A 17,450-nucleotide genomic window follows, 5' to 3' on the forward strand; every position below is an offset into this window, starting at 1 on the left:
TTTGGTGGCATAGAACGGGAATCGAAAGCAACTTTCGCAGAAATTGTTGAGAAAAGGGATGAAAAGACTCTAATTGATGTAATTCAAAATAACATTTTGCCCGGAACAACAATTTACTCTGACTGTTGGAAAAGCTACAACAATTTAGACCAATATAATTTCTACTCTCATGACACGGTTAATCATTCAAAAAATTTTCTTAACCCTAGTAACAAAAATGTCCATACCCAAAACATCGAGAGGAATTGGAGATCGCTGAAAGATCACATACCTAAGTCTTCTAACGGACCAAATAGAGATGATCATTTGATCGAATTTTTATACAAGTCAAAGTACAGAAAGATCCCAGATAATGAGAGTCCCACATAATGAGATAAATTTATCAACGATCCCTAAGTTAACTCAATTTGAATTTCATCAAATTTCATTTTGATTTCTTTAATTATCAATTGACTTAATTCAGTTTTCTTTCGTATAATATTAATCAAAAAACTCCCAAAATCATCCTAAATTAAAATTTACGATTAGATTCGATCTATTAAGAAGGATTGAAAATCATATAATAAGCTGCCCGATGAATAGTGAAAATAAGCTTTTCCACAGTAGTCTCATTATCTGGGATCTTTCTGTATCACAACAAAAATGAGCCGACTCTCAATTTTGAAATAACATTGAAACATCTTCAAAATAATCCATTTTCTATGGATCAACTCGATGTATTTGATTATTCTGACTAACCATGTTTTTCTCTTGTTAATTAAAGTTAATCCAAGGTTTAAATTAAGCTAACTGTCGACTCAGCTAAGTTGTCTGTGAGTTTGCCGAAGCTTCCACCAGTCTTAAGCCGAACCAGATGCATTGGCTTAGCTCGAAGAATAGCCATACGGATGTTTCTACCTCCTTATCGACTTTTTTTACCTCATTGAATACCTGAATGCTTGGAGATTTTGCATGTTTGCACAATAAGCCGATTCTTAATACAGGAAGGTCATATTTGACCTTTGAGTTACTAGTATTCAGCCGTAAATCGATTTCAAAACGCAATTTGACCTGATAACTCGATCAAGTGTTGATCGATGCTGACCAAACTCAGTAGATATTTGTTATTAAGTACGGAGAATCATATCAAAATGTTAATATTTACCAGAATTCAGAGAAACTACCTCAGGTCAAAGCATTATCGAACACCCCTATTATTATGGTAATCAACTTTGGTTTCTGGTTATTCTGGTTTCACTCAATAAAATCTGGTTAATTAGACAATTGACATTCACTTTTTATTTACTCATCGTTACTCAACCAAATTGGCCTTCAGTTCAAATCAAAACATCTTAGGAAACGTAAATTGTGAATAATAGGAAACCAGAAAAGTATTGGACGAAATATTGTTTTACTGTAAGAAAATAATCAAAAAATGATTCAAAATAAAGTTCACTTAATATTGGGATTCAAGTAATCGAAGGGTAATCAACCTTGGTTCACCAAAAAGACATGATTTTTACCTTGAAAACATTTTATTGAAATCAAATTGACAGCCATTTTACAGATGAATTTTGATTAATCTCAATCCAGAAACTTATCAAAATTGAACAATCGAAACAATAAGATTATTGTCAATGTAATGAAAACTTCATCTCCATCATTTCAATCAATTTTAATCCTTTTTGATTGAATCAGTTCATTTCATGCTGAAACTATAAAAGATCGTAAGATCAATTCAGATATTAAACTAATTTTCAACGATTAAATGTCAATGAATAAACCGAATGGACTGAACATTTGCCAGAGAATCAGAAGGATTCATAAAGAGATTTTCCGTTCTGATGATTAGAATTGATTCTAATTACATGAGGAGAAGAGACCAGATTATTCACGTTGATAGCGTTAATTGGGGCTTATTAAAAGTATGGTAATTTACTCTTTTGAATTCTGGTTTTGTTCATATGAAAGTTGGTTCTAAACAAACGAGAATGATTGTATTAACGTTGAAATTTTACATTTGGTTCAGTCAAGAAGTTGGATTCAATGTACTGGCAAACGCAAGTGTTTGATGCGTTCAGAACTTGAGAAATAACATATTGAAACAGATAAACAAATAGGGTTCTGTAGATGATTAAAGATAATTTGAGCACTTAAAAATGATTATGGAAATGCACATCTTCCATTGCAAGCGATATTGACTTGGAAAAAATGAAACCTTGTGACAAAGGGACAAAGGTGAAAATAATACCTTTAAAAGTGTCAATTTGAATTAACAAATCCATGTATATAAAGCTGACGGTTTTTTAAAGGAAAACATATTCCAATTTAATTTATCGGCAATCATAAGTGAATTATTTCAATTCTGTGCTCAGTCTAACAATTGAAAAAAATTCAAAATGCTGATTCTTATGTTAACCGTCACTTTGTTTGCTAATGTTGTCCTTGTTTCATCCCATTCCGAAAGATCCATTGAAATATTGAATCATGATGCTACAGTGATCGACTGTGCTCGATACAAGAGAGAAGCCAATGTTTCATCACTCCATTCACCACTGAAGGCCCATACTTTTTACCCGATGACTATGAGCGCTCAGACATTACTGATGGCTATACTGGAGTCAACTTGAACTTAACTCTTCTATTGACCAATGCTAAGGATTGTTCACCTTTATCCAATTATTATGTTCATATTTGGAACGCTAATGCTTTGGGTCACTATTCAGGTGTACAAGAGTTTAACTTTTTTGATGGTCCAACCTTCCGCCCGAAAACAATTAATAATTTAAGGTTTCTTCGAGGTTACCAGATAACCAATGAAGATGGTTAAGTAAACTTCAATACAATCATTCCTGGCTGGTACTTTGGTCGTTGTATTCATATTCATGTTGAAATTTATGACAAAAATACCACAGATGGACATGCAATCAGTTACATTGGACAGCTTTACTTTAACCGAGAGATGCCTGCAGCATTGAAATTGATCGATCCTTATTCACAAAATAACAATGAAATGACATTAAATGATCAAGATATTGTCTTCGCCTTGTCTAGAGGATCCGACACAATATTAGAGTTGATTCCAGAAGGTAATGGTTACAGTGCATCTTATGTTTTGTCAATTGATCCAACTGTTAAAGTTGAAAATAGCGTACTTCCATTCGACGATCCTCGAAATGTTTCATTTATTGAACATTGATTGATATTCTCGATCCAAATACTCTAAAACAAAATAAAGCATGAAATAAATTGAACTTAAATCTCAATTAACTTGATCGGTCAAATAATAATAGTTCCTAAGCTTAATGGACAAAACTTACAAATCTTAGCTTGCAAATAAAGATATTCACAAATCAAACATCTTTCAATAGTTTATTAATCACATTTTTTCGTATCTCTTTAGCAAAAATTGCATTCATTATAATTTGTATAATTTTTTGGAATTGTTTTCGGAGATGTTTCGTTTTATCATAGCAAAAGTAAGCATTACCTTTCGCTTTCATCAATTTTTAGCTAAAATCGTTCTTTAAATACATTGTACTTTTTGCTGGATCAATTTTAAAACTACATAATAATAACTGATTTCAGCAAATTGAAAACAAATTTAGCTAAGCGAAAAAAAACAGAGAAAACAAACATTTGGTGAGAACAATTTGATTAAAATTGAGCTTGTAAAACAGTGGACAAATATGATCCATTTAGAGTAAATTTGAATTGATTGTTTTCTTTACATGCATATGTATAAATAATGGAGATGATTAAAATGAGATGGACATCTTTATTTAATCCAAATACTTGGAATCCATTGAGGTTCTCTTTCCAGGGAATTGATTTCTCTCAATAATTCTTGATAAGCTGATTCAATATCATTCACTACAAGAACTTTGTCAAAATGATGGCCAAAACGGACTTCAATATCACGGGCTTCGTCAATGATTGCTTGTAACTCATTCAATGGTAGATTATTGCCTTCCTCTTGACCTCTGTAAGTTGAAGCTATTACTCGTTTCAATGTCTCAATATTGGTCGGTGGAGCCACAAAAACGATATAAGGCTTAAGCTTGGCACCTAAAAGATGAAGAAAAAATAATGTAATTAGTAAATGATATTAAAAAATTGAATAGGTAAATGGTAAATAATCATTTCTCGACAACAAATAACGAAACAATTTAAAGATTCAAACATAAAATCAATAAATGGGTAAATTGACTTTACGACTTGTGAGTCTTTCAGAGTTCAAAGTAATTTGGCATAAAAGCAGACATTGATAAGACAAATTAAATTTAATAATGCATTAGTTAGTGATCTGAAAAGATGATATAAGCGATGTGCAATGAATGGAATAACGTGAATCAGGAATACAATTAGTATTGGAAGAATTGTCTGAACCATAAAAACCTCAATGAAAGGTGATGAGCATTGGAAATTGACAGGATAACAGTTCAAACATTATCAATCAACAATCAACAACAAAAACACTTCAAGTTACATGAAGCATTTAATGAGTTGTGGAATGAATGAGGTGAGGATAAAGTTGAGAATCAAGATGAAAACAAAGGTGAAAGAAGGTGAATTAGCAGGAAAAAAAACTGAACAAAAAGTAAAAGCAATCAACAACTAGATAAGTGAAACACTAATGTGTGGTTAACATTTTTTTCCTTGACTTTCATCTTTTACAATAAAACCTTTCCTTTGCAATTTTCATCATTTTCACCTTCTTTTCATTATTTTTCATGTTTAATACCCTCAACAGCTCACTGGTAATCCTTTCAAGTGAAACATTTTTTGATATAATGTTGCTGGATCAGATTGGTGAAGCTAATAAATGATCACAACATGTGAAAATACAGTTTTACTGCCATTTTTTATACACATTGTCAATGAAGTTAGATATAACATTTACCTTGCAAGCTAAAGCATTACAATAGTTTTTACATTATATTGATAGATATTGCACAAAAAAATGAATAATGGCCAAGTAGATTCAAAGTTAATACTCAAAGTTTTAGATTTAACGTCAATTTATTCCCACAGAGTTTCGCTTGACATCATTTTTATCAAAATGGATAACAAATATTTTGTTAACACCAAGTTTCATCTCCGCTTTACAATGAAAGCTCAAATCAATCACTAGCTCAATGAATAAAATTGTGATCCACCTTTCAGATCAAAAAGTGGATGAAGTTGAAATATTAAAGTAGATCTTATTTTATCGCTGATTGAGATCAAATTGATTGCTGAGAAGCTTGAAAATGGTTTACATTCACTATAAGCTTGAAATTGAATTTCAGTGTTGATTGTTGATGAAAATTTGATGAGTAAAAATCAATTGGTTTTAAAGTGTTAAAAGCATCGGAGTTTTCACAAAACTGGTGAAAAAATTTGAGATCATTTACATCAAGTTGATGCAAACGAACCTATTAATAATAGTAAACACAATGTTAAAACAAACGCATCAGAGTTAATCATCAGGTAGCAATTAATTTTCAAGTGATTCGTATCATGATTGGTATGATAATATCAGAGAAATCGCGTGAAATAAAAAATGTAATCTTCTAATTCAAGTTCTGATTGTTCCAAGATTCACATGGGAAAAAGTTAATTATACCTTATGAATGGTTACATTGATGGAAAGTCAAAGCTGAAATAAATTACCAAACCAAAAAGGTCAGAATAATGGACTTTGTAAAGTAAAGGTGAAATCAATTCAATTGATTAGTGAAATGATTATAACTCTTGAAGATTCAGCTCTGCAAAACATTTTAATTGTTTCAATCATTAATTGCTATAATTAATCAATGGATAAAAATTTGACGAGAATCAGTGATCTAAAAGTCAATGAAATCTGATATTGAATCTGAATTTGCTTTTTGATCCATTTTTGTTGGTACTTTTAGGCTTGAAATTTAGATTGCATTTGCAAATATTTTAATGTAAATTTATATTTAACCCAATGGTTAAAAGTCAGTTAAAATGTTTGCGTGAGATGGCAAAAGATGAGTACATTTTGGATACTAAGAAGGTGAAAATAATCATGAAATATCATTCATTTCATTGAAATTGCGTGTCTGTACAACATCTAAATAACAGTCATTTTACATACAAAATAAAGGCAGCAAGATGTACCATCAACATCTTATAACTTAAGTAACTTTACTTCATTTCATGTTGACCATGTTTGGTTAAACTAATTCAAGATGTTTTACATTTTTCAAGTTCATTAGCAAAAATTACCATCATGATTATCATCAACTGATTAAGTCAACTGATTAAAGTGCAGGAAAAAGCATATTCACATAAAATTGAATTCAAACCAAAGCCAACATCAAAATGTTCAATCTGGAAAGGAAGTTTAAGAATGAGTTAACTCGTCTGTGACTAGAATTATTCAGTTATAGACTTTTCTTATGTGAAATTTACGCTGATTTCAAATCTAAATTTAGTCATCAAGTACAGTTTTCGATATGAGAGTACAACTCAATCTAATTCTGAAATAAGTGTCAATGAAATTGATAACTTCAAAGATTAAAGCTTAATGTCAGACTTGATATTACAATAATTCATTGGTAGATTAATTGACATCGTTATTAACAAAATTTATACAATTCTTAATTCTAATAGTGGCAATACTTATGTTTACATTTACAGTCAATTCAATTCTTATTATGAAATGAATTTGATATTCATGCTCAACATCCACGTTAACATAAAAAATGAAAAAGGCAGACAGCTTTGGATATTCCTTGAAGATCCTGGGAACTGAAAAGATTTCAAAGATTATTTCACGAAACCAACATAATAGTGGTAATCATAACTATCTCTATAAGCATCTTTTAGTGAACATCTAACTTGGAAACAGCTCAAGATAATTGGTAACAATGAACACCATCAACGAAGTCAAACATCAAAAGCTAGGGTTAACTGTGTTAATCTATTCAATCAGCAAAGTTAACATACTCTTACACAGGGTAATTACCCATTAGTTAAGCCTGGTGATTATGCTTTTGACTTTGTGTTAACTTAATTATATTGTAAAAAGAATATGATTACTGATTTAATATACAAACATATACATAAATCATAATTACAGTTTTGCTCATGCTAAAGATTTCTGCAGAATAATGGAAATTGTCAACAAAACTTGCATTCAAAGTGGATATTGGTCAAGTTAGATTGAATGATGGCAGGACAGTCAATTATAACTGTTTTAGCAACGATTAGCCCTAAATAATGCCTAACATAAATGGGAAGGTAAGTTGGGAAGAAAGAAGTTGAAAATTAACTGAAAATAATCAGATCACACCTAACAATATGTATTGAGCAAAAGTTAAATTCATATTGTGTTGTAGGAAAGTTTTCAATTTAGTCAACAAACTTTCATAGCTGGATGATCAATAAAACAAGGGAGGAAACCCACAAATATGAATAAAGATGGTTGATGATGATCAAGTAGATTATAAATGAATGTTTATTTGTCCGAATAATCGGCTCAATTATAATTATTCAATACAAAGTTTGCTTTCAATTTGCTTTCGTTTCGCCCACTTATTCAAAAGAGTTCAAAAATTGAGCAACAAGCTAACTGAACATGAACATTTGAACATAAAATAAGTCAAATGAACAAAAATAGGGATTTTTTGCAACCATCTAAACTCAATATTTATGAAATAATCTGATGACTTTGGAAGGTAAAAAAATTTTCATTTTTTCTCGCTTGATTTGTACACAAAGTGAGACAAAAAATGGGTAAATAGCTTAAGTAAGGTAACAAGGAAAGCGTGATTAAATTGATCGCAGATGAAAGTGATCATCAAGATTGCAAGAAATTTAATCTGTGAATGGCCAAGTGAAATGGTTACACACCCTTTCAATAGTTAATGATGTAAGTTTTGCTATAATCAGATTTTTTCACCATTTTCATCCAGTTAATACTCAGGTTGTTTCATTCAACATGAATATATGAATGAGGCAGCATTTGCTTTTGTTTTGTTTCACTTTGTTTTCAAGCATAACACAACAATTTACCTTGATGACTGAATAAAAGTTAATCAACGTTGGTAAAGGGTGTTGCGTTTAATAAGGTGCAATTATCAGTTAGCCAAATGTAGATAAGAAGATGGACAAAGGTAAAGATCAAGACATCTTACATTTCTAATCTTTTATCTTCATTTTTGGTACTGATAATTGCACCTTATTAAACGCAACACCCTTTATAAAAAATAAGCTAAACTAAATCGCTACAATAGCAAATGACAAAGAGAAACATAAGATAGCATTATAACCCTGAAAGATTAGCAAATTTGCTTAAAAATAAACACTCGTTTGTGTATTTTGATGCATTGTTGTCGAAATGATTAAATGGTTGGTTAATCAATAAACAATATATGATAATTACCAGCATGTCCTTGTCTCAACATTGGAATTGCTTGAACATGTAAATTGAGAACACAAATTTTACCCGATTGTACAACAGCTTCAATCGCACTCAATGAGGTTCCATAATAATTTTTTTCAAACTGTCCATGTTCAACAAATTTTCCTATTAATTTTAAATGAAAAGATGATTATACAATTAGTTGGACAGTTAAACAATAAGAATGTTAAAAGGTTAACATCATTAGTCATCATTGTTAAAGTTTTGATCTTCAATGGATATATTGGGTGTGGTGAAGGTGAAACAAAAGTAGATTTTGAATCATCGTCGTTAATCATTTCAATTGGCAATCTGAATTTTATGGTTTCATCAGGAACAGTTTCTGGTGACAGTTTGCTATTTCCAATGTGTGAAATAAGTGAAACCAAAAACCCAAAGTCACATACCAAAGTAAAGAGTTGTCATTGATTGAAATGTCAACATTAACAGTTACACCCAATAATATTCATACAACCCAATTGTTGGCATACATTGGGTTAAAAGGTGACAATACTGTAACAATATGATAACTGGAATGATTAACTAACCATCTTTTATGTCCTGCTCAAAGGCTTGGCGTGATATGAAATGATAATCTATTCCTGAAATTTCTCCATCACGTTGAGGTCGCGATGTATGAGGTATTGCTGCTGCAAATCTTTCTGAATCTTGCATAAGTTTTTGTCTCAATTCATGGCGTCCAATGTTGGTAGGACCAATTAAAACAATAGGTCGCTGTAAAGATAAAGAGATAAAATGAGTGAAAAAATTCTGATTATGTGTGATAAAATAACAAAATATAAAGATGGATTACCTTGATGTTGGCTCTTGGATAATAAAGGGAAACTTCTTCGTAGGTAAGAGTTTCATCTGAACCTGAAATTAAGCCTAAAAGTGATTAAACAGTAGCAGTGAAAAAGAAAGAAATGGATTCATCAATGAAAAGTCAAGGTTGTTGGCTTAAATTACAGATCCATACGTTTGATTTACAATGTAATTAAGAGGGAAGCTAAATAATTTGCTTACTCATCATTTTCCGATGTTTTTTCCTCTTATTATGATATCTTTTACCACAGTTAAATATAATGGAAGATGCTGATTTTTTGTTGGCGCGATTCTTGTAGTTATGGGCAGTAGTATTATTATTATCAAGTAACATTGATTGTTGCATTGCTTCACGTCTGTAATGGTGTAATGAAGGAAAGGAGGAGAAAGGAAGAGAGAAAAAAAATAATGAAAGGAATGTTAGCATTAAATGTAAAGAATATGGAAAATGAAATGAACAAAAAGTAATTCAAGAGTAATAATGAAGGTAGTAAACATACTGCAACTGGAAATGTACTGAAGGAATGAGTCCAGCAAGCGATTGGTCCTGTTCTCCATCACGATAAGCTTGCCACCAATTAGTGTCTGTTTGGTCAATTATATGAAGTATATCACCTTTCGAGAAACAAATGCCCAATTCACGACATGGAATGTATACATCTTCATCAGGATCGTAATCAAATAATGCTTTTAAATGGATAAGTTGTGTGTGATTTTCGGTGGATGTAGTTTTTGTTACTTGATCCCTTATGGCCACAACGAAAGTTAAAGTACCTTGAATTATTGAGAAAAGAAAAAAAAATGTTAGAAATGTTCTGTTCAATAGTAACAAATTGAAATCATGACAATGATCATGACAAATTTTTTGGTAAATTGCTTTGTTTTTGCGTCATTGTACCTGTCATTTCAGCCAACAGATCACAAACTTGATTGACATTTCTTCCTTTCATTTCAATACCATTGACTTCCAATATTTCATCGCCTTCATGAAGTAAACCTGATTTTTCAGCAGCTCCACCTTTAACTATCCTTCCGATTATAACTCTACCATCAGGTTCATTTCGCACTGTGGCACCAAGAGGTTCACATGTCGACTTTTCTATCCTAACAACTCGTACATTTGAATTTAATTCGCAATTCAGGTCTTCCATTTCCATTTCCATTTCCATTTTAACTTCTATAATCCGTGTAAAAGGAAGAAATGAAAATGGTTAAAAGAAAATTGATTAAGATGAACAAAAATTGTTTAACCGTTTAATTAATTGGATAAACTTTTATGGTCGCAAGTTTTAGAAATCTCCTTGTTTGGTGAAATTAACAAAGCGTACCTTGATCATTTTTCACGGCTTGATGAGAAGTAGTTGCGGGTGACAGTTCATAATCTTTTACTGTTGATACAATCCGATCAAATGCGAAGCAAAGTCCTTCCAATTCAAATTTTGTAAGTATCTCAAGAAGTTCTGCTGCTTCGCTACTTTCAGGATACTGGATACAAGATTTTCCCAGTGAAGAAAAGAAAACATTCCATTGATGATTATCAAGTTGGTGTTTAAGATGGTAAAACAATCGTTAATATTTTTTTAATGTGATGCAATTGATGATAAATCCAATAGTGAATGGCGATTGAACGGTGATTGCCATAAAATTATTAAAGATGAAATCACGATGAAATAACCATGATGGTGATGATAATGATGATTTAATAGTTGAAGAATAGATTTGCCATTAAGAAGGGAACAAAACAAATCCAAGAGTGAAGATGCAAAAAAAAGTATTAAGATAAAAAGTTATATAGGTGCACAAGTAATCGTAATTTTTTCTTATGATCACTGATCATTGATCACTGATTATCTCAATAATTTTGTGATTATTGTTGATTATAATCACAAAATAACATTAAATAAATGTCATTACCTTTTGTAAAAGCATAACAATGTCACCAAGGAGATCAGTTGCCGGCATAGATACACATGGCAGGGAAAGTTGTTTTTGTTTTTGTTGCATAATACTGTTATAAACACTAACTAATTTGGTTAAATCAGTTTTGGTAACAAGTTCCTTCAATTCGTTATTTAATTGTTGGACAACACGATCTAAAATGGGATTTAAATCGATGCTAGGAAGAACTGGTTTGGAAAAGAAGATTAGAAACGAAAACAAAAAAAGAGTTAAAAATGAATGCAAGATGAACTAAAAAAAGGGTTACAAGTTTTCAACACTCACTTTTGTTTTGTTCATTAAAATCATCGTCACCCTCGAAGGCATCGTTAACCGCAGATTCACATTGAATATCTTCGTTGACTTTCCTCTTGTGTTCCAATTGTTTCAATTTTTTACTATGTCTTAAACTAGTACGAAGGAATTCCTCTTCCGCTTTCTTTCGACTAATGTCTTCGGAATATTTACGCAATTTTTCAGCTTCATCGGACATCGGCTGAGTTGACCCCAACGAGGGTGAATTGGAAGGAGGTGGAGGCGGTGGTGGTGGTGGGTATCGAGGTTTTTGCTTGACGATACCAACAAACGATTCAGGAACATCAACAGGTACCTCACGGTAGGGGCTTAAATTTTTTGTATTTAACTCTACTAATTCCATATTTTTATCACTCAATTCATAATATTTGACACTTGATTTACACGATTTGCTGGTTGTTTCAACAACAGATGAAGATGATGATGAAGCAGCTTGTTCCTGGTTTTTCCCACTTGTCCGTCTTTTAACTCGTAAGCATATTGTCCGAGTTCGTATACACTGTAAAAGGTAAAAGAAGAGGTTAAAAAAATGTACACAAAAAACAAAATATAGATCAGTCAAGTATACAAAAGCATGAAAGGATGAAAATGACAATAATAATAAATCACAGGTTGATGGGAAACAAAGAAAACAGGTTAAACACGCCAGGTGGGGCAACCAGTTTACCTGGCGAGGCGATTACTTTTGCCAGTCCCCGTTGCCAGGCCACAACCCAGCAACGGAGGCTAATAATTAAGATTAATCTTGATAGTGTGATAGTGTGATGAAGGAACAACAAAAATAAATAAAAAAAACATTTCTTAATGAAGTATTAAATAAACTAACCTGGTTTATGTATTGAATGATTTCTTGGTGAGTAGCTGTCTCCAGAGATTCACCATTGATTTCAAGTATCTCATCACAATCTTTCCTTTCAGCTGCTGATCCTGTAGGGTCAAGAATCATCAGAGAGAGTATCCATCATTGTAAGTATCATCGTTGCGAAGAAGATTGTTGTAAGGATTTCAAAGACACAAGAGGAAGAAGAAGAGGAAAGAGAGATTAAAATATAATTTATAGGGAAATAGAGTGATCACAAAAAAGTATGAAACTAGACAGGTTGATTATTAAATCCAAACAATTTTAATACTATGAGGCAAATCAAGAACCGACCTAGTAATTTAATCTTTCCTTCATGTTCAACCAGTTCAATAACATATACACCAAGGTCAATCATGTTGATTTAATGATGTTTGTTATTGTTGTTGTTGCAGCTAATGTGAATATTTATATCGATGGTGATGGTGACTTTGGTACTTTTGTACATACTTAGGACAGACCGTGGATGGTTAAACAAAAACAGGGAAGTCAACAAGGGAATGGAGGCCAGAAGAGACAGAAAACATGAATAGATGGAGAAATCGAGGAAAGAAAATTCTGCAATGAAGCTTTGGAGATGAATCTTACTGAGATCATGCATAGGATGCTTCTATGCATTCAATGATCAGATGTACAGAAAAGTGGCTCATATCAAAGAGTAAAGAAATCCCTTGGATAAATTTCGAAAGAACCACCCCGCCAATCATGATGAGATTGCACATGATTATAGTTCATATCATGGACTACTCATATAGGAACAATTGGTCGCGGGTTATTTACCGTTCTTAAGAAATTCTATGAAAAAAGGCCTAACTCCCCATTGAGGCCTTTGTTAATTTTTTTAGGGCAAATGGTGTTCAAGTATACAAAAACTATTACCTAACTCAAGCTAAACCTAACCAAAAAACAAAAAGTGACCGAACCTATTAAGCTACCCGAGCTACTTCAACCTATTCCCATTATCTGGCACATCACTGAATTTCTATTAATTTTACTTCTGCCTAATGATTAGTGCTTGCTATGTAAATGGCCTACAGTCAGTGACTGACAGTTAGAGCTGAGATGGTTACCAGTAACCGATGATTTGGTTAGTGGGGGAGGAAAAGTAACTGGTTAATGGTTATACTAACCAGTTACTGTTTTTAAAGACCGGTTAATTGGTTAGTGGTATAATTTATTGACAACAAAATGCCGTCAAGCTGAGCACAGAGCTGAGTGGTTCCTTCGTCCACCACTCAGTAGCCATACTAAGCTTGACCAGCATTACATTTAAAATTACAAATAAGATTAAATTATGTAATTATAATTGTAAGGGATAGTCCGCCTAGGTTTGACCAAAGCCAAGGCAAACTTTATGGGGCAAACCATTCTCAGTATCCAAAGTCAACACGTCCAAAGAGTAGTCTTTCCAAAGTAGCACCAAATATTTTGGTCCACAATTTTATTTCATTCATATTTCCTATCCATATTATCCTTAAAACATGTGAAAAGCACATTGTTTTGTTGGTACTCACCTTATTTTAGCGATAACACACAAAATGATGAAATTCTTGATAAAACTTGAGTTCACTGAGTATTTTAAAGGTCAATAAATTTAAAAAAATTAGTTAAACTTAATTAAATTAAAACTAATAAAAAAAAGTTTGACGAAACCGTTGTAACCGTCTCAGCTTGCGTCGGTAACCGTCTCTTCTTAGAAAGAGAAAAAGAAAGAGGAAGCGCTCAAGAGTTTGTTTATGTTGAAAGCTATTAAACCTAACACTAGAGGCGCTTATCTCAAAAATTTCGTCTTTTTTGAAGTTATCCTAATCATCATTAAAAGGCGCTGACCTGCTTCAGTAACCGTCGATTGCTTGGTCAGCTTAACCATGGGGTTACCAACCATTCTAAGCATTAACCAGCACAGCTCTGACAGTTACTCCAACTTCAATAAAGAAGAGCAATTTTTACCGCTAACCAGTTATTCGGTCTATAAAAACAGTAACTGGTTAGGATAACCATTAACCGGTTACTTTTCTTCCCCCACTAACCAAATCATCGGTTACTGGTAACCGTTTCACAAGGGGTCGGCATGAAGTGTAATCGAGTTTCCTAATGAAATATATATTTTTAGTTAGCCCATCAGGAGTACATAAAAAGTGAAAAATAGTAAGTGTCCGTTTTTTGATAACGAAAGTTATTCACACTTTCGTAGCGAACCAATGCATTTCTGTATGCATTATGCTGAAGTTTTTTGATAACAAACGAAAATTCGTTCCATGAACATTAGATGAAAAAAACTTTAACCTCATTAATTACCGTGATTGGCCTCTTAGACTCGCTGATTGATGGAAATAATTGCTTAATGCCGACCTTTTGTAAGTTGACCTGGGCTTAAATCAGGATAAGGCTTGACAAACTCAGACTACTGTGATCTTTCACGAAACTGGAAATTTAATTTCGACGATCTTTTCTATTTATAGATCCATAACCTCACTATTTAAAATCAAAATTAACTAATTTTTGATCTAAATTCTCTTGAAAAATGCATCTCTGATTCAACGGTTGAATGATGGCGCAAGTCTAGTCATACTGACTCCAAAACATTACTGTTGATACCATTCTTAGTAGATTCAAAAATAACAAAATACATTTATTCATCTTTCATGTTTCTTTTTTTGTCCTCCGTTTTTATCTCTCACCATTCATCCTTATTTCACTTTGATCTCTTGGTTTCGGGGTCCTTTGGGTTTAACCTGGTGATAGTGATCACCGTAATGACCACCATCAACAGAATCATAATGAAACATGGTTATGGTTTGAGTCTTTTGGTCACATCGAGTCAAATGGACTGACCATTAAGTTTTCTCGTTTATTTCCATTACATTTTGTTTTATGTTTTAATGTGCTCTTTTTATTTCATCAACAACCAGATTTGCTCCTTTTTTCAACGAAGATGCTATTCGAGAAGAAAATATACATGTAAATATTTTTGTTACTTTCTTATTTCTCTCACAATAAATCCTCTTCTCCTACACGATTGGGTAAACAGTAATGTTGAATCAATCATCATAATGACTCTCAACTGACCATTGTCAATGAAAATTGGACCTGGAAAGCAGTTTTTGATGCGTTAAGTATCTGCACATCAAATAGTTATGATTGACTTTGGAGACGATTTCGGGTATAATTATGAATTTAAGTTGAGTTATTCACAATAGAAAACGGAAAAAGTGATAAATTATCAATTTTAAATAATATCCGTTATTTTATTAAAGCTTCATGAAAACAGAAAGCATTAATTTGAACCTTCGAGCTGCTTTAAATGATTAGGTAGAAAAATCTTAATATTTATTCCCATTTGAAATGAACAAGTTAGAAATGGTTGGACAATTCAAGCTCAGAATGACCTTTCAATAGGATAAAGGTAAAGATTGAAAAAATTTGATGACTGAAATTGGTCTTAAATATTGACGATTATATTATCAACTTCAATAATTTATGAAGATTAATAAATGTTTTTTTGTATTTTTCATGCAATACGAAACATTTGACAATGATAAATGAAATATCGATTACATGCATATCAATACATGTAGCTGTTTTATATAAAAGTATAAGAAGTGGAAAGAATTAGGAAATATTCAATTGATTTAAATCAGGATTTGAAGGATTGTCACCTTCATTTCTTGATTGTTCATTTTTGTCTTCAAGTTGCTTCTTTTCACTAATTTCTTTCAATTTCTTTTCGTGATCTTCTTTAATCTTTAAACACCATTTCTTGTGTGTAAACCAGTGTAACTTTTGGCATCGCTGATTACAATATTGTGTTAATTTACACTGTGAACATTTTTTACTTGGTTTGGGTTCACTACAGGCAGCACAATTGACCATTTCTTCATCTATGAAACCTTTCTGTCCACTTATAGTTCGTGCAAGAAGAGACAATGCACTTGGCTCTTCACCAATCGAAACGGTAGACAGAGTTTTGACAATTTGAATGAAAGTCATTGAATTATGATATGGAAATCTTTTTACTGCTTCTCTCAAGAAATTCTCTAAATTTTCAGGGAATCCATCTGAGTCTCTTCCTTTCAACCAATATTTGATCAATAAATCTCCACAAGATGAGATAAGCTCTTTACGATTGGCATTTGGTCCATGTTTGGCTTCCAACTTTTCCATTTGTTTACCAAAATATTCCAATATAAATGCTAAGTAAGTGAATTTAAGAGCCAACATTTCATTGGCATCTTTATTCTTCATCTCTCTTTCGGTCATCAACTCCAAAACTTTTATCACTTGGTTAATTGATTCAATTAATAATGGATATTTCTCAAGTTCCATTACCATACGAACCGGGTGTATATTGGTTTGTCTCAATAAAGACCAAAGTGGATCAGCCAAACTTGACTTTAATCTAGGTTCGTCTTCAAGTCCATGTTTCTCAGTGTAATATAAAACATCCTCCTTTGGTACATAATTGTTGATCATGTTGACAGCTTCATGTTGACCCACAAAACCAGCCATTTGAGCGGCTGTTCGTCCAACACTATTAATGTGATTAATGTCGGCTCCAGCCTCTAGCAAAATTCCTACAACCTTTAAGTGTCCACCTATGGCAGCAAACATTAGCGCTGTGTAACCATGGACATGCCGAGTATTGTTCACATCAGCACCATTTTCAATTAAAAATTTGCAAATCTCATAAGATCCCTTGAAAGCAGCTTGGCACAGGAAACTCATTCCATTTTCATCAACGGCATTTAAACGGACATCATCTTTGTTCATTAAAAGCTTCACTTCTTCGAGATTATTTTCACATATTTTCTCGAAAATCAATTTCTCATTAGCAGATAAATCAGTTTTGGTGGCCATAACTTTAAATTAGATTATCTAAACTAGCAGACGAAACAAAATTACTAATTTATACTCACTGTAAACAATCAAATCGATCGAGGTAACAATTTGTTAAATTATTCATTGCAGTCAAGATCTTGATTTACACAACAGTCATGGTTACCTGAAAATATGCCCAGAAGCGGGTTTTTTGAACTTATTGCTAAGGTAGGATCATTAATTGTATTTTTAAGGGATAGCTAATTCTTAAATGAACAAATGACAATTAAAAATTGCTTGAAA

At 32.3% G+C, this 17,450-nt stretch overlaps 2 protein-coding genes, 1 long non-coding RNA gene and 1 pseudogene across 7 annotated transcripts; 2 read left to right on the plus strand and 2 right to left on the minus strand.

The window, feature by feature from the left end:
* Positions 1 to 2,310: 2,310 nt before the first annotated feature.
* Positions 2,311 to 3,233, plus strand: LOC112538823 (uncharacterized; annotated as a pseudogene).
* Positions 3,234 to 3,335: 102 nt separating this feature from the next.
* Positions 3,336 to 14,239, minus strand: sdt (MAGUK p55 family member stardust). 5 transcript variants are annotated; one of them, XM_015928841.3, is made up of 12 exons: positions 13,844 to 14,239; positions 12,297 to 12,397; positions 11,441 to 11,969; positions 11,132 to 11,343; positions 10,546 to 10,702; positions 10,116 to 10,394; positions 9,718 to 9,991; positions 9,419 to 9,573; positions 9,207 to 9,280; positions 8,941 to 9,127; positions 8,375 to 8,518; positions 3,336 to 4,047 (listed from the first exon to the last, which is right to left on the minus strand). In XM_015928841.3, exons 3-12 carry the CDS (start codon positions 11,811 to 11,813, stop codon positions 3,758 to 3,760), a joined length of 2,145 nt encoding a protein of 714 aa, XP_015784327.1. In that variant the 5' UTR covers positions 11,814 to 11,969; positions 12,297 to 12,397; positions 13,844 to 14,239; the 3' UTR covers positions 3,336 to 3,757. The 5 variants fall into 5 exon arrangements, with proteins under 5 accessions (XP_015784327.1, XP_089122521.1, XP_015784326.1 ...); XM_089266395.1 differs by having other exon boundaries at positions 9,207 to 9,268; positions 13,844 to 14,026; XM_015928840.2 differs by lacking the exon at positions 13,844 to 14,239 and adding an exon at positions 12,624 to 12,765 and having other exon boundaries at positions 9,207 to 9,268.
* LOC149094931 (uncharacterized) lies at positions 12,183 to 13,013 on the plus strand. The gene is made up of 3 exons (XR_016198031.1): positions 12,183 to 12,323; positions 12,389 to 12,436; positions 12,725 to 13,013. It is a non-coding gene; the product is annotated as an uncharacterized LOC149094931 (long non-coding RNA).
* A 1,526-nt stretch (positions 14,240 to 15,765) lies between the features above and the next one.
* Positions 15,766 to 17,434, minus strand: LOC107361902 (ankyrin repeat and MYND domain-containing protein 2). Its single transcript, XM_015928842.3, has one exon. The coding sequence runs from the start codon at positions 17,184 to 17,186 to the stop codon at positions 15,942 to 15,944; it is 1,245 nt and encodes a 414-aa protein (XP_015784328.1). The 5' UTR covers positions 17,187 to 17,434; the 3' UTR covers positions 15,766 to 15,941.
* Between the last annotated feature and the right edge of the window lie 16 nt (positions 17,435 to 17,450).

This window comes from Tetranychus urticae, chromosome 1, assembly GCF_039701765.1.
Source record: "Tetranychus urticae isolate SD_2017Ah chromosome 1, NJAU_TeUrti_SD_1.0, whole genome shotgun sequence".
NCBI classification, from domain to species: Eukaryota; Metazoa; Arthropoda; class Arachnida; order Trombidiformes; family Tetranychidae; genus Tetranychus; species Tetranychus urticae.

Coding starts and splice junctions, on each gene's coding strand:
- sdt (XM_015928839.2), bottom strand. CDS start 12,687: ATGATTGACCTTGGTGTATATGTTATTGAACTGGTTGAACATGAAGGA. Junction 11,344..11,440: donor TTTTAATGAACAAAACAAAA/GTGAGTGTTGAA, acceptor TTTCCAAACCAG/TTCTTCCTAGCATCGATTTA. Junction 10,703..11,131: donor TTGTTATGCTTTTACAAAAG/GTAATGACATTT, acceptor TCTTGTATCCAG/TATCCTGAAAGTAGCGAAGC.
- LOC107361902 (XM_015928842.3), bottom strand. CDS start 17,186: ATGGCCACCAAAACTGATTTATCTGCTAATGAGAAATTGATTTTCGAG.